Here is a 14,875-nt window from a genome sequence, read left to right on the forward strand (position 1 = left end):
TAGCCCGCCAAGGTTTTAAAAACTGTCTCTATAAAATTGTTGGTGTGCAGTCTCCATATTTTCACCTGAATTGTCAGTGTGTATTCCAATTCACCAGTCGATTCATATTTTCCCTTAGATATCTAAAAGAGAGTACAAAACATCTGTCCTGCTCACAGAAGAACATCTGAAGTGTTCATGCCTTGAGGAACATTTTCATGGCCAGATGGAGGTTATAAGCCATCTCTGCCCATGGCTCCCTGAGCAGCAGGAGCTGAGGTCTACTGTCCTGCCAACACCTGTTGAAGACATTTGTCTTCCAACAAGCCTTCTAACTGAAGACTTATGCGTCGTATATCTGTATGGACTTGAATTTACTTCATATATATAGTGTTTATTTAATTATTTATTGAATTTATATACTGCCCTATACCCGGGGGGGTCTCAGGGTGGTTCACAGAATAAAATCAAGATATAAACCACAAAATACATAATAAAAATAAAAACCACCCAATAGCCCCCCCCAAAAAAAACCACATTTTAAAAGGGCATAGGATGTCAGTCAGACCAACCAAAGGCCCAGTTTGAAAGGAACATTTTTGCCTGGTGTCTAAAGGTGTATATGAAGGCAGTGGCGTAGCGTGGGGGGTGCAGGGGGGCCCGGCTGCACCGGGCGCAACATCTGGGGGTTAGGGTTAGGGGGCGCAAATCCACGGGTTAGGGGGCGCAAATTACTTGCCTTGCCCCGGGTGCTGACAACCCACGCTACGCCACTGTATGAAGGCACCAGGCGAACTTCCCTGGGGAGAGCATTCCACAGATGGGGAGCCACTGCAGAGAAGGCCCATTCTTGTGTTGCCACCTTCCGGACCTCTCAAGGAGGCAGCACATTTTAAATTGTGGATATATATATATATATATATATATATATATATATATATATATGCAGTGGTACCTCATGTTAAGAACTTAATTAGTTCTGGAGGTCCATTCTTAACCTGAAACTGTTCTTAACCTGAGGTACCACTTTAGCTAATGGGGCCTCCTGCTGCTGCCGCACGATTTCTGTTCTCATCCTGAAGCAAAGTTCTTACCTGAGGTACTATTTCTGGGTTAGTGGAGTCTGTAACCTTATATATTTTCATTGACATTACTAACAGCCCAAAAGTGAAGTGGCAGGATATTATATCATACCATATACAAAGCAAACAATGAATAAATAATAAGAAAAGGAAATGGTAACACACCAGTATGAACTGAGACATCTGTATTTGCCAAGCTGGCGTGGATGGTGAATATTGACCATCTAGGTCCAAAGCATAAGAAATAACATCCCACCAGATGACATAGAAATGTTTTGGATCCTCCACCCTCCCACCTTGGAAACTCATAGTTGATGTGTATTTCCCCCACAATAGCCAAATTCCGCATGTTCTTATACCACACAAACAAAAGCAGGTTTTTCAAGGTTTTTCATTGCTGGGCTATTGAAATCCTAGCTGTAGCTTACATCCATGTCAAAAGATCTCTAAAGCAACAAGCTTTCGTGTTACCCATCCACATATTCAATAATGACAGGTGATTGGCAAGAGGCCAAGGGGGTTGGCGGGGTTGGCGAACAGACAGGGTTAGTGAGCAACGCAAGCAGGGGTAGAAGCGTATGGTGTGTGTGTGTGTGTGTGAGAGAGAGAGAGAGAGAGAGAGAGAGAGAGAGAGAGAGATTGTTTTCATGTGTGAAAATGTTTTAGCTGTTTTTACGCAATCGATTCTTCTGTGTGTGTTTTTACTGCTTCATTTCATAAAGGAAATGAATACGGTCGTACCTTGGTTGACTTGCGAGTCAAACGTTTTGGCTCCCGAATGCCACAAACCTGGAAGTGAGTGTTCCCGTTTGCGAACGTTCTTCAGAACCCAAACATCTGACGCAGCTTACGTGGCTTCCAATTGGCCACAGGAGCTTCCTGCAGCCAAACAGAAGCCGTGTCTTGGTTTCCAAATGTTTTGGAAGACAAATGGACTTCCAGAACTGGTTCCGTTTGACTTCTGAGTTACCACTGTATATAAATAACGGGAGTTGTGGCCCTACAGATGTTGCTGTGCTACATGTTCACCAACCCTGCCCTAGAGCATTGCAGTCACAGTGGAGAACAGAGGACTAATTGGACAACTAGCCTGACCTGGTATAAGGCAGCTCACTACGTCCCTAAGAAGTCGGCTGCTTTAAACCGGTATTATTACATCAAACACGATTAGGCCATTTTGTGATTAGTGATTAAAAGACTAGAAAGGCGCTCCATTCCTAAAGGAGGTATTAGAGAGTTAATTAAAAGTTTTAATCTTCCTCAAATTAAAAGCAAATCTAAATTCATCCCTTAAAATTGCTTTTTCCTGATTGAATGACGCAAAATTCAAATGCAACCTAGAAGGATCATTGTTCTATATCTATCTGTATTCCGTTCCAGCGGCAAATACAACATCCAAATAAGCAGAAAAGGCCTCCCTGTTTTAATTTAATTTTGATCAAAACCCAAATAGCACTGTGCTTACATTTTACAAAAAAAGTCAATCAATCAAGGTTTTACACATTTTTCTTAAGGAAGGACTGCCCCCTTCTGGCCACACAACAGAAATGTTCCCAATTAATCTTGCTTTTAAGTGTCATCAAATCTTCCTTTCCATGTGAAATTACTACGCAGCAATAAATCTATGAAATCAGAAAATTGTTGAACTACAGGGTTGTAAATTTTACAACCACAAGTATGTTTGGCATCGAATTCACATTTAATGCTTTGACCAATGTAAATGTGTTCTACACATTTTCCAGCATTCCAAAAATGACATTAGCTCTTATCTTATTAACTTGGTGTCTTAGCTTGGGTGCGCAGGCTGCCACCAGGGGCCATATGTCTATTTGATGCCTGTTATCTATATTTGATTACCAACTTTGCCATAAATTTCATGCAACATCAATCAACATAAAATTGCATAAAGGCATCAAAACCTCAACATCTTCAGTGGCTTAAAATTGCAGAGGTCTCCTTGATCCATTACAGTGTATGGCTGTCCTCCAACCATCACTAGGCTGTCCAGTGGTGTTATTTTATCATTATAGGATCTGTGCTTATTCATTGCTCATTTATTATTATTTTTTGTAAAGGATTTCCCCTCTAGTGGCCTTCATTGTAATGGATGCGGTGGGCAGGAAGCACCTATCTAGCTTTATTATGCATTCTTAGGAGAGTTGCTTCATTCAAGTCAACCGAAAGACACATACAAAACACCACAGTGTGGCTATAATTGCATTTCATTATCTTGAAGATTTTGTTTAGTGTTTGAACAGCTTGGTGAAACGCCCTGCAGAGCCAGAGAAGGACTCACAGGAGTTCAAAAATGCAGGGGTTCCAAAGAAAGATGCATCAGGTCTAACAATTTATGAAAGGTTACAAACTTACAACAAAGGCCCAACAGTTTCCTCCTTGCCCCGATCACAGCATTCTGCATGATAGACTCCACAGCAAGGAGATTACTTGTCTGCACTCAAGTAAAGATACACAAAGGCCCTGGCAGGCTAAGTCACCTGGGAACACAGGTGGATGGTATTAATCATTACCTCCCCCTCTAGCTATGCCTGGGGCTACATCAAAGCATGTGAAATGCATATGAGCTCAGTGCTACAGCTGCTACCAGTTAGGTAGGGGTCATCTTGACCATCAATATGCTGCAAGCGAGGCTTCCAGACCAGCTTGGCTTTTTGGGTCAACACATTTGGCTGCTTGACCTATTCACTGTTATGCACACAATTAACTTCATTGAAAAAAAGAGTAGTGTAGAATTATTAAAAGCAGATAATAAAATAGCCAGGGCTGAGCAAGATCGGAAAATACTCCCATTGCTGCCACCCTTCAAAAAGAACAAATTAGCAGGAGAAATTTGTGACATTTGCACAAAATTGGCTGTTTGGGAGGCTTTTAGAGGCTCCAGTTATGAAGGGACAATGATAATGAAGGACAATGACTGGGAAGAAAAATGTTACCAAACATTTCTATAGACATCCAGGCCAGTAGAAAACCATTAGTCTGTTAATGTACAAAGATAACCTGCTGGCCTTTCTCTCTGATAAAATACTCAGACCAATGGAGGGCAGCTTTTTATCAGAGAGAGGCAAGAGTTTGGATTTGATATCCCACCTTTCACTCCCTTTAAGGAGTCTCAAAGCGGCTAACAATCTCCTTTCCCTTCCTCCCCCACAACAAACACTCTGTGAGGTGAGTGTGGCTGAGAGACTTCAAGGAAGTGTGACTGGCCCAAGGTCACCCAGCAGCTGCATGTGGAGGAGCGGAGACGCGAACCCGGTTCCCCAGATTACGAGACTACCGCTCTTAACCACTACACCACACTGGCTCTCTGGGGTCACACAGTTCCTCAAGGGAGGAGGATTCTGGGCTGTTGAGCAAATGTCTCATTTTCAACTGTCTCCATTTCTCTTTTCTAACCAGCAGTCCTGGTGGCATACAGAGCAATGACCCAGCCCTCAATACACAGAGGTCCTGGTTTAAACCCCATGGCACCTGGCATATAGTGTGTGCTTTAATTAAAACTGAGATTGTTTCATTTAAAAAAAATATGTAGACCATTAAAATAGACAGTGGCACATATTAGCTCAGCAAACTTCATTGACACCAACTTGAATCAAATTGCATGTCCCTTCAGTAGCGGACAAGCAAGGAATCTGGAAATCCACTCCTTTCTGGGTGTACAGATGTAGCATGGCATCCAGCTGGCTTACCTCTGGAAGGCTGCCGTTCAAAGACTGTTTAGAGCTGTGCATCTACACACACACACACACACACACCATCATTTTTGTCCCAACAGCTGCTCCCCCAGTGCTTTGATAAAAGTATCTGAGGATGTTCTTGAAATTGACTCAGGTTTTATGAAACAGATGTCAGATTATGCATCAGGTAGAACAGAGGAGATATCAGAAAGGCAGACTTGAACATCTACTGTGCAGACATTTAATTCGGGATTGGGAACAGAATGCTAGATGAACTGGGCCTCTGGTCTGATCCAGTTCTTTCATTAATTTAACAGAAGAGTGAAAACTGGAAAGATAATTTTGTTATTAATGTGTTTTCGAAGTATTTGAAGAAAAGTGGCAGCTTTTAGACTGAAAATCTAAAAGCCAAAATATGCTATTGTTTATCAAATGTCACCCACAGCACCTGTGAACCAAGGGAAATGCCTGTATAAACATCATGATTACTGTGATGGACCAGGTGCAAGTTACTGGATTACACTTACCTTGTAACCTCTTCTCACTAATACTTTCCCCCTGTTAAATCAAATTCATCCTTGTATGGTTGGTTGATTTATAAATCAATGTTTGGTGCAATTATATTAGCCAAAATCCATGCTGATGGTGAATGCTACATGGCGAATTTCAAAGGAGGTAATTCACCAAAATGAGATTAGTTCAATGGAAGTTGAAAAAGAGTGGCTTGTATCCAGTGCAATGCTAAGTAAACATCCTACCAAGGCAAGGATTCCCACTTCCACTATTGGACTTCTCCTCTTCTTCTCCCCCTTGCATACTCTGCCCCCTCCCCTAATCTGCTCCAGAGAGTTGAGGGGAATCCCAAAACAAATTTAGGAGCACACAGGTAAAGTCCCATTGCACAAGGGGAAATCCCACAAAACCCTGTTGCCCTTGAAATATGTTGTGGACCTTTTGTTAATTGGACAGCAACAGCCAATTCAATATTTTGAATTGCTTGCTACCAGTTAACAGATAAAAGTGCAGATGTGTTGTGGTGCTTTCCCAGAGAACTCAAAGAGTCTGTAAGCCCAGACAGACAGTCTATCGCCCAGGGTTCACACTCAAGCTTGTTAGGCTGAAAGGGGTCTCATTCCACAGTGGTCCTTAAGTGGAAAAACGAAGATGACTGATGAAGAAAAAGATGAAATAGGTGTTTATGCATACCCATAGCCTGTGCACCTCTCTTGTTTGTTCACAAGACTTAGAGAATTTCTGAATGTGCAAGCCTGCCCTGTTTGTGGGGAAAGAGTGATGCGGGTGTACACTTTATGTTACCCAACATCCTCTTACAAAATAGATACAAGGACAGCACAGTTGAAACTTTGAGTCACGACTGACCTGCAGTACCAAATCAGGACCAGACCTGCAAGAAATTCAAGGTTCAGATAAGAGGTGTGGTATTGTGCCACATATGTTGGGATCAAGAAACAGGTGTGTCTATTTGAAATGAGGGGATCTACTCGGCCAAAGTTAAGGCCGGTCTAAGTCTCATCAGTTTCAATAGGCGACCTAAACATGGGCTGGAATGTGCTTTTGGAATTTTAAGAATGCTTAGGCTTGCCTGGGTTGTGCTGATGTTCTTTGGGTAGGTAAATGCACCAGTCTATACTGAAAGAGACCAGGATAGCCACACGCAGCCATGACAACGCTATTCCAATATTTTCCCCCGTATTGTTTTATTTGACAGGCATTTACAACGTTCCATTCATATACCTAAAAACATAAAAATAGACCTTCTTTCAGCTTATAAAAGAAATATATAAGAACCTTTGACATTGACAGTTCATGACGTTATGTACAAGAACAATGGCACCCTCCAAGTACAGGACGTTCAGCATTTGACAAGCTTATTGTATTCTACTGGGGACAGCTAAAACATTGTCATGTCTAATAAATTGGTACACAACCCACTTGAATTTAAATATAGTGAGATAACACAGGGTGTAAAAACCTTGCTAAAGCTTTTTAAGAAAACAATGAAGAGATTGCAAAAGTTAAAGACAATAAAACTTTCAAAACACTGAATATAGTGCGGGTGAGACTCCAATATTGGCTGGGACACGAGGCAGCTAGTGCTGCCGCCCGGTAACATTTTCCATTCACGTCTCAAAATATAGCCACAGCTGATTGTATAAAATAGAATCCCTAAAGCTATTATAAAATTTTAGGCTTTCAGCGTACCTACTAATGTGTCAAACATCAATAGGTACAAAAATGATCCCTTCAAAAAACCCCAAACCAAACAACAAAACTCTCTCCCCCCCCTTTTTTTTCGCAGATCAAAACTAAAATGGGAAAGCTATATAAATATTTAAACAGAAAAAGTGCTCTTTAAAAATTATTTGGAAATCTTTAAATTTCGGTCACAACTTTACCCTGTTACAGATGTTTAAATAAGAATTTTTTAATTGAAAAAAAGAAGAAGTTTTATTGTTCAGAACATTGCTCATATTCCACAGTGGGTTGGGGCGGGGGAGCAATCAATAAGTACACTGATATCACAGAGGATAATAATAGGAGGAGGTCAGGTTTTTTGGCCACAAAATGTTCAATTTTTCCTGAGCCCTAACTTCATCAACCACAGAGGATCAAACTCATCCTAGACGCAGACTGTCTATTCCAACAGAATTCACAGCAGGGATTAATTTAACCCTCTTGGTTTCTCAGCTATTTAATGACATTGCTAACTTAATTCCAGTCTCAAATATGTACAGCTGTCCAGTTTTATTTTTATTTTACAAAAAGGAAAAAAAGATTATCCCTAAGAGTTTCCAGTTTAGAATTATACTATAAAACCAACATCCTCAACCCTTTCTAAAAGGGTTGCTTTACATCCTAGAGTTGGAACGAAAACACAATCTCATGCACCTTTACTCGGAAACAAGTCCTGCTGTGTCAAATGAGACTTAGTCCCTAGCAAGTGTGCATAAGATTGCAGGCTAACACTGTAAAATTCCCATCCCTTTGTGCCCTTGCATTTCAGGTAAAATACAAAAAATATCTTTTTCAAGTGTTAAATTTGGATCTCTTTTTCAAATAAAAAAAAGAGTTTGGCATTGTTATAATTTTTTTTCTTTAATGTAAAACTAGAACTTCCAACGTTGACATTAAATCAGACTAGCCACAGACCAAAGAGAACTCGGCACAACATAAATTCCAGATTTTCCCTCACACATTCCTAAAATATACATAGTGTTGCTGGATCCAGAGATCCTCCCTTGGTGACAGTAAGCTTTGTGAATGCTACTGTGTAGAAGTACCTCCCATGGCAAACAAACGTTTGGTGTTGTCAGTACTGATCACTTGTGAAGGGACGGGAGAAAGGGGAGCCTGGTTCTGGTTCCTTCCCAAGCAAGTGACTGGACCATTCCGAGCTGACAGCCCCAACTATCTGTTCAGCAGTGCATGCGCAGTGCAGGTCCACCCCATGCATACCCCTGGGTACTGAAGGAAAGATTTTTTTCCCCTCCACTCAAACGCCAACCGTGGCATCCCATAAATTAGGGAGGTCCATGCGCTGATGTCTGCTTCTTGGCATGGAACTCCCTTGCTGGATGAGAGTGAGAAATGTTGACGTTTAAGGGGGATATAAGAATACTGCAGCCTGAAAGACTTATTCCTTGCAGCTTCCTTGCTTAAGATGAACCCATGATTGACATGTCACATATAAAATTTGTTTGCTGCTTGTGCTATCAACTTAAGCAAATTTGATGCATTTTTATTTTTATAAAAACCCACATACACACAACCACAGCAATGTGTATTCTAGTAAGATCTATGCATCACATTTCAATATGCAGCGCCTGATTAGTTTCGAATAAATAAAGCCCTTGGTAATGTACAGAGAAGGACTCAAGCTCATTCCAGTTTGTTTTGCTCCCCCTCCCCTGTTATGCATTACCTTAAGGGAAACGAGAAGGTGGGGGAGAGGTTGTGTGGTTTCAACCAGTTTAGCTGCCATAACTGTATGTGCAAGTGTGCATTCCATAGGGTCATTCTCCACAATGTGTAAGGGGTGGGTTGGGGGCACATCTATGCCTACCATCTAATGAGAAAGTGGCAGGTCTAAAGCTCAGTGTTCAGTTTCCTTGGTGGTACGAAATCTTCACGGCGGACCCAGATGACCTCTTCACTGTTGCCTTCCATGCTACCATTAATTCCAGAGAGAGCAGCTTGCTTCTTTAGCTGAGTCATTCTGGACGCGTGCGTCCCCAAAGCAAACCGCACTTTGTCGCCTCGGCATGACTGGATGCTTGTAATGGAAGCCGCCTGTAGCTGCTCCTGAAGTTCTTTTTCCACCATGGTGCTCCGCAGAGGCTCGGAGTATTCTTCGTCATCACTGAGAATGTCGGTTTCTTTAATGTCCTCTTGCTCTTCGTACTGGCCGAGGTCAAACTGTTCTTCTACCCAGCGGTCAGTGTCCTTGTTGTTGGAGGCCGGCTGGGGCTCTTTTTCGGGACTGCTGGCGAACACGGCGTCTGAATCAATGGTAAATCTGTTTCGAGCCAGCCTCCTCCGCCGCCTCCCAAGAGACTTGCTTGGGGCAGACACTGTGTGCACACACAAAAATAAAACCCCAGATGCTTTTACAAACAATTGGTTACAGAACACTTCCCCCCAGAATTTGGCTTCCAAATCCTTTTTCATAATTATGTTAGTCAAGGGTCAACTGACAAGAAGAAGGGTGGGCAATTTTTACACCAATGTTTTTTGTGCAGGCAACTCGAATTTTAGACAGTTTCTGGGAATTATAAATTTTGCCAGTGACCTTTGAGAAATCTAACCTCTAGCAGCTCCTCACACTAGGATAATGGACCCCATTTTGTCACCTAATTGTTTGCTTTTCATGCCAGGGCCATAGTGACAAACTGCCAATCCTGCTTTGTGGAAAGGGTGGTTGGTATTTAATGGTCCTCCATTCTTTGCAGCTCTATTATTCTATGGCACAGGTTGGGGAACTTTTGTCAGCCTGAGGGCCGTATCCCCTCATGGGAAGCCTTCCAGGGTCTGCCTGCCAGAGATGGCAAGAGGCAAAAATGGCTGCAGTAGCAAAAGCGACTCTTACTTTTGTACATACAGTGGGTTGCATTCTAGCCATGCAAAAGTCAGAGGTGCGGAGCTACGCTGGTGAAGGGTGTGGCCTGATGGAAGGACTGCAGCTTGCGGAGCGTTCCAAAGGCTGGATTCAGAGGCTTGGTGTTTGGCCCGCAGGCTTCAACGTCCCTGTTCTAAGATCTGCTTAGAGGGGAAACATGCTTTCCCAAGAATTCTGCATGTCTTGCAGTGAATGCCATAGCTTTTGATTGGGGGGGGGGGTGCACTTGTGCACCCAGAAGGAACAAGCAATGGGAGACGCATGAAGAAATGCTGTTCAATAAGATTCCCTGACGCATGCATCTCCCTTCAGGCCATTCACTACATGACAAATGGTGTCCATGCTCAATAGGTTTCTGATGAACTGAAGAAACCCAAAATGCCCCGTGTGTAAATGCAGACCACCCAACTTTCTCATGTCTTACACCCTCTTTAAGGTTTCAGTGAAATGGACCAAAAATGTTTATTTAAGGAAGGGACCAATTTCCTATTCCTTCTTGCTTAATTGTGAGCTTAAGAGGGGAAAGTGAGTTAAGGTTATACTCTCCTCCCCAGAAGTCCTCATAGCACAGGCTAAGTATGGATCAGATCCAGAGACTGTAGGGAACTGATAATGAATAGATGCTAAAGAAGACTGTGAAGATCGTGAAGCTGAGGCTCCAATACTTTGGCCACCTCATGAGAAGAGAAGACTCACTGGAAAAGACCCTGATGTTGGGAAAGATGGAGGGCACAAGGAGAAGGGGACGACAGAGGACGAGATGGTTAGACAGTGTTCTCGAAGCTACAAACATGAATCTGACCAAACTGCGGGTGGCAGTGGAAGACAGAAGTGCCTGGCGTGCTCTGGTCCATGGGGTCACGAAGAGTCGGACACGACTGAACGACTAAACAACAACAAAGAAGACTGTACAAGTCCATGGATGTGTGTCTATTCCAAAGGAGAAGCAAACCCATTTGTTCATTCTCAGGAGGTCCTCCCAGCAACCGTGTAGCTATTCCAGTACAAGTTACTCGCTTGTGAATTAGGCTCAGACCTAATTCTAAGCTGTTTGATACTTAACCACCAATCAGAAACACCCCCCAAACCTGACATCATAAAGTTAACAGTCAGGTTGTAGAATTTTAAAGTGGAGAAAAAGGTAGAGCATTACACAGTTCCTGCTCTCTTGAGACAAATGTTCTGCTATTTAGGAACAAAAGGAGTCAGCAGGAAATTAAGGGAGCTCTACAGCAGAAAGCAAAAGGCCAGTTTGTTTTTCCTCAGCACTCATAAGCAGGCCTCTAAGGTGCAGAGTCTTGCACAAAAAGTCCTGCTGTGAATATTATTGGTCTGTTACAAAAGAGGTAAAAATACCCAGGATACACGGTTAATTTTTCACTTAGATCCAAGATAAAAATCCTGTAAAGATCCATATTTTGCTTTTTCCTGAAGACAGCACAGCTTTTCCTCTCTATTCCCCTGTCCCACAATCATATGCTTTCCAGTTTGTTAGCTTGCTGAAGGCCAACTGATAATGTGATAATGCAACCACCTGCCCTAAGTCATGGGAAATGCAGGTAGTCCCCACCCCCACCCCCAAAAGGCAGCCTATGAAATAAATAAAAGATGGAGACAGAAGCTGAAAAGTCAGCAATTTCCCTCTTGCTTCAAGGTCTACTACTAAATTGTGTAGGCATGGATCCACCTTACAAGGGGTCTTCTGAAGACAGAGACACTTGCTTTGCTAAACGTAAATGTCTGCCTATTGGTAACACATCTGATGGACTTGTAAAGAACCCCACCTGGACAACTTTCAAGCTTGAAAGGTGCTTGCCAAAGTGCAAACCCCCCCACCACCCTGAGCAATGTGCTTTTAAAGGAAGAGTGAATTTGAACTCATGAGGAACATGAAAGCACCACCACCATTTTGCACAAATAAAGAACTCAGGCGTGTCTTACAGCGGTGGTTGGGTTACCGAGATCTTGAAAAGCTGTAACCCTACAGTACCTGCCCTGTTCATAGCTGGCCTTGCACCTTTTAAAGCACTCAGTCTTTTTCCTCCAAAAGGAACATACTGCTGGGATGAAGGCAAACTTTCAGTTTTAAGAAGCTGCCTTCTGTGCTTGTCGCGTAATATTGAGTGAATAGACTTCAGAAAGTCCTTCCGATGATCTGGGGAACTAGATGAAAGAAAGAAAGGAAAAAGGGAACACAAGTAAGGCACCAAGCTAGCAAAACTGTCTGCATTTGCATTCTATTTATTTAGCTTAATTTGCTGTATAATGTTGCAAGCTGCTGTACAATCTTAACTGAGTTCACCCTCACAAGAATCCTGTTAGATCAGCCACTGTTCTAACACTACAGACCGGGAACTAAGGAGCAGAACAATGTCAAGGCCACAGAAAGACCCTGGCAATGATCAGAATTAAACCCAGGTTTTCCAGTTCTATGCCCAGCTTTCCTCAACATTATCTAGTCCTCTATCTAACTATTGATCTGTTCATTCATCTTTTGTTGGCTGCTCTTGGCTGTGGCTTTCAGAGTGGCTTACAATAAATAGTAACAATAAGCTTCATTACAAGAGTCAAATATATTTGTATATTTAAAAACAGCACTCTCTTACCTACAACAAAGGTGGAATGACCTCTCTGGCCTGCCTTCAGACTCAGATTTCACATGAACAATCTCACAGACAGAATTGGCCTCTGCGTCTAGAAGGAAGATAAAAACACTTTAAAAAAACAGTGTTTTGAATTTTCATGGCTACTACGGCCATCCCCCGTGACTGACGAAAGGGAGAGCTATGCAAGATTCACCAGGGCTGTGTGAGCATCAGCTTCTAAAGGCTGCACCAAATGAGAGTTTGAGTACTTCCAGAGGAGCCACAGGCTGCACAATCCACATTTTAAAGCAAAGAGAATGAAATAAGAGAACAGCCAAGGCTACTCCTTTGGGATGATCTCTTTTTGCTTATTCTGTGGCTTCAAGGGCAACATTGCCAGTCGTAAGTTGTTTGCTCGAGGCTGCAATACCATGTTACAGAACAACAGAGAAAAGAATTGTAGGCTCACTTGCCACAAAACTATTCCGCTATCTGTTTTAGGGCTTCATGCAGCTTCTCTGCTTGCTAGTGGGCTTCCAGCTGTTCAACAAGATTCAGCTTTCACCGGAGTGAACCTAACAACTCATACAGCCAGGCCACATGCAGTGCCCACCAGCAGCGCATATTAGGAATACTTGTTTCATACACTTCAAAAAAGTGTCTCTCTGTTTACTCTCCATGACAGCAGTTTCTGGAGATCAGATCAGACAATAGAATTTTTGTAGACCGACATGCAGTACTACAAGACAAGTGAGTTGCAATCAAGGAAGGACCAGATGAACATCAATGCTAACCTAAACCACCTTCCAAGTTGGAAACAATCTGGCAGCTTGAGGTTTAAACCTTTCTTTATATATGTAGGAAATGAACGGTGGGTTGCTTGTTTTAATGGTTGGTCAGCAACATGAAGCCACTGGTTAAAGGGGATTGGAATGCTCTGAAATAAGAAAAACTAACATTGCTATAGCATAGGACCCAGTTGTTCCCAGCAAGTCTTTTGAGTGACTCAAGCTCAGCAGTGATCAACCTCAAATAAGGCTGCCTCCATGCCTAAATAAGCATTTCGCTGAACTTGGCAAATGAGGCCTGGGAGCATGGCAGGATGATTCATTCAGTGCTCAGAAGAATGGCTTTGAGTGGCTTACAGTATATTGAAGAAATCAGTCACAATACTCCATCAAAATAAAAAATTTAACAGGCAAAGATTTAAACAATTCCTCTTTTAAAATCAGTCAAAATTTAGGCAAAGGTTTACTGACATCTCTCACTTATGTGGCGGCAACAGGGAGGCCATCCGTGAGCAAGATGTCTCAGCACCACCAAAGAGGCTCTAGAGTTAATGGTGAACCGCTGCAATTAAATGGCGGTATACTCATAAGAGCCTCCTCAAAGGATCTGGAAGCACAAAAACTGGGGAGGCTTCCTTCAGTATATAGGTCATGTGGGACATTTAAGGTTAAAACTAGAATAATGAACTGCAGTCAGAAAGAAGTAATTAATCCATGTTTTTGGAGTGATATTGTATGGGTTCTACACTCGTGCCAGTTTAATAATGAATTTTGGAACCATGGTAGTTTACAAACTTTTTTCAAGGGCAGCCCACACAGAGTTCACTACAGCAGAGATAGTGTGTTTTAATTTCAGGAGAAGCTGAACAGCCACATTTGCCAAACCAAAAGGCATAGTATGCTAGACAGTTGCTGTATTTTTTCAGTCTTTAATTTGGTTTTACCTCGAAGAGTCTGTTGAGGTTATTTTCTATTTTTCTGTTGTTGGAACTTGCTTTTATTTGCTCCATTTTTTGTATGTATGTTTTGGCACCTGCCTTGAATGTTTAGAAAAGCACAAATGTTTTTAAGTAAGATAAACACATCGTGGATGTTGGCTCATATTATGGCTCTATGATCTGTATTGTTTTCTTTGTACTGTTGCTGTGGGTTGGTTTGTCATGATCTTTGGCTAGAACAAACTTACATTGTAGTAAAAATCAAAATAAATTAAAAACAGATCCAATCACAAAGAAAAATGTTTGCATGCTACCTGCGCTTGCCGGTGCCCGAACTTGCAGAGCTTCTAAAGGAATCATGTGACGGAAACGGAATGGGTCTGAGTCTTCGTATATTGAAGCCCTGTGTGATCCTCCCTATATAAGAGCGGGGAGAGAACAATGCCTATTATTATTTTTAGAGCACTGACTTCACACCTGTGGTCTGAAATATCCACAAAAATAAAGCTAATGAAACTCTTTCCTACGAGTGTGTTTTCCCTTTCCTCTGCCATCTATCTCTGCCCATTTCTTAAGAAATAATGTTGCTAGCCAGCACTGCATTCAGGTTTCTTTCATTCCACTTGCCTAGGAATGAAAGGCAATCACTCCTCTGTTGACCACCCACAGACCTG

At 42.2% G+C, this 14,875-nt stretch overlaps 1 protein-coding gene across 10 annotated transcripts in view; it reads right to left on the reverse strand.

The window, feature by feature from the left end:
• Positions 1-6,446: 6,446 nt before the first annotated feature.
• The window catches only part of TIAM1 (TIAM Rac1 associated GEF 1), a 186,737-nt gene continuing 178,308 nt past the window's right edge, over positions 6,447-14,875 (reverse strand). For 8 of the 10 annotated variants that reach the window (XM_083438590.1, XM_083438582.1, XM_083438587.1 and 5 more), the window contains 4 exons: positions 14,516-14,618; positions 12,497-12,584; positions 11,881-12,053; positions 6,447-9,345 (listed from right to left, as the gene is read on the reverse strand). In XM_083438590.1, coding sequence (XP_083294716.1) covers positions 8,861-9,345; positions 11,881-12,053; positions 12,497-12,584; positions 14,516-14,618 — 849 coding nt within the window. In that variant the 3' untranslated portion in view covers positions 6,447-8,860. Of the gene's footprint in view, positions 9,346-11,831; positions 12,054-12,496; positions 12,585-14,515; positions 14,619-14,875 lie in introns of all 10 variants that reach the window. The other 2 variants (XM_083438591.1, XM_083438589.1) reach the window with 2 other exon arrangements.

This window comes from Podarcis tiliguerta (assembly GCF_965153285.1).
Source record: "Podarcis tiliguerta genome assembly, chromosome: 4".
Taxonomy (NCBI): Eukaryota; Metazoa; Chordata; class Lepidosauria; order Squamata; family Lacertidae; genus Podarcis; species Podarcis tiliguerta.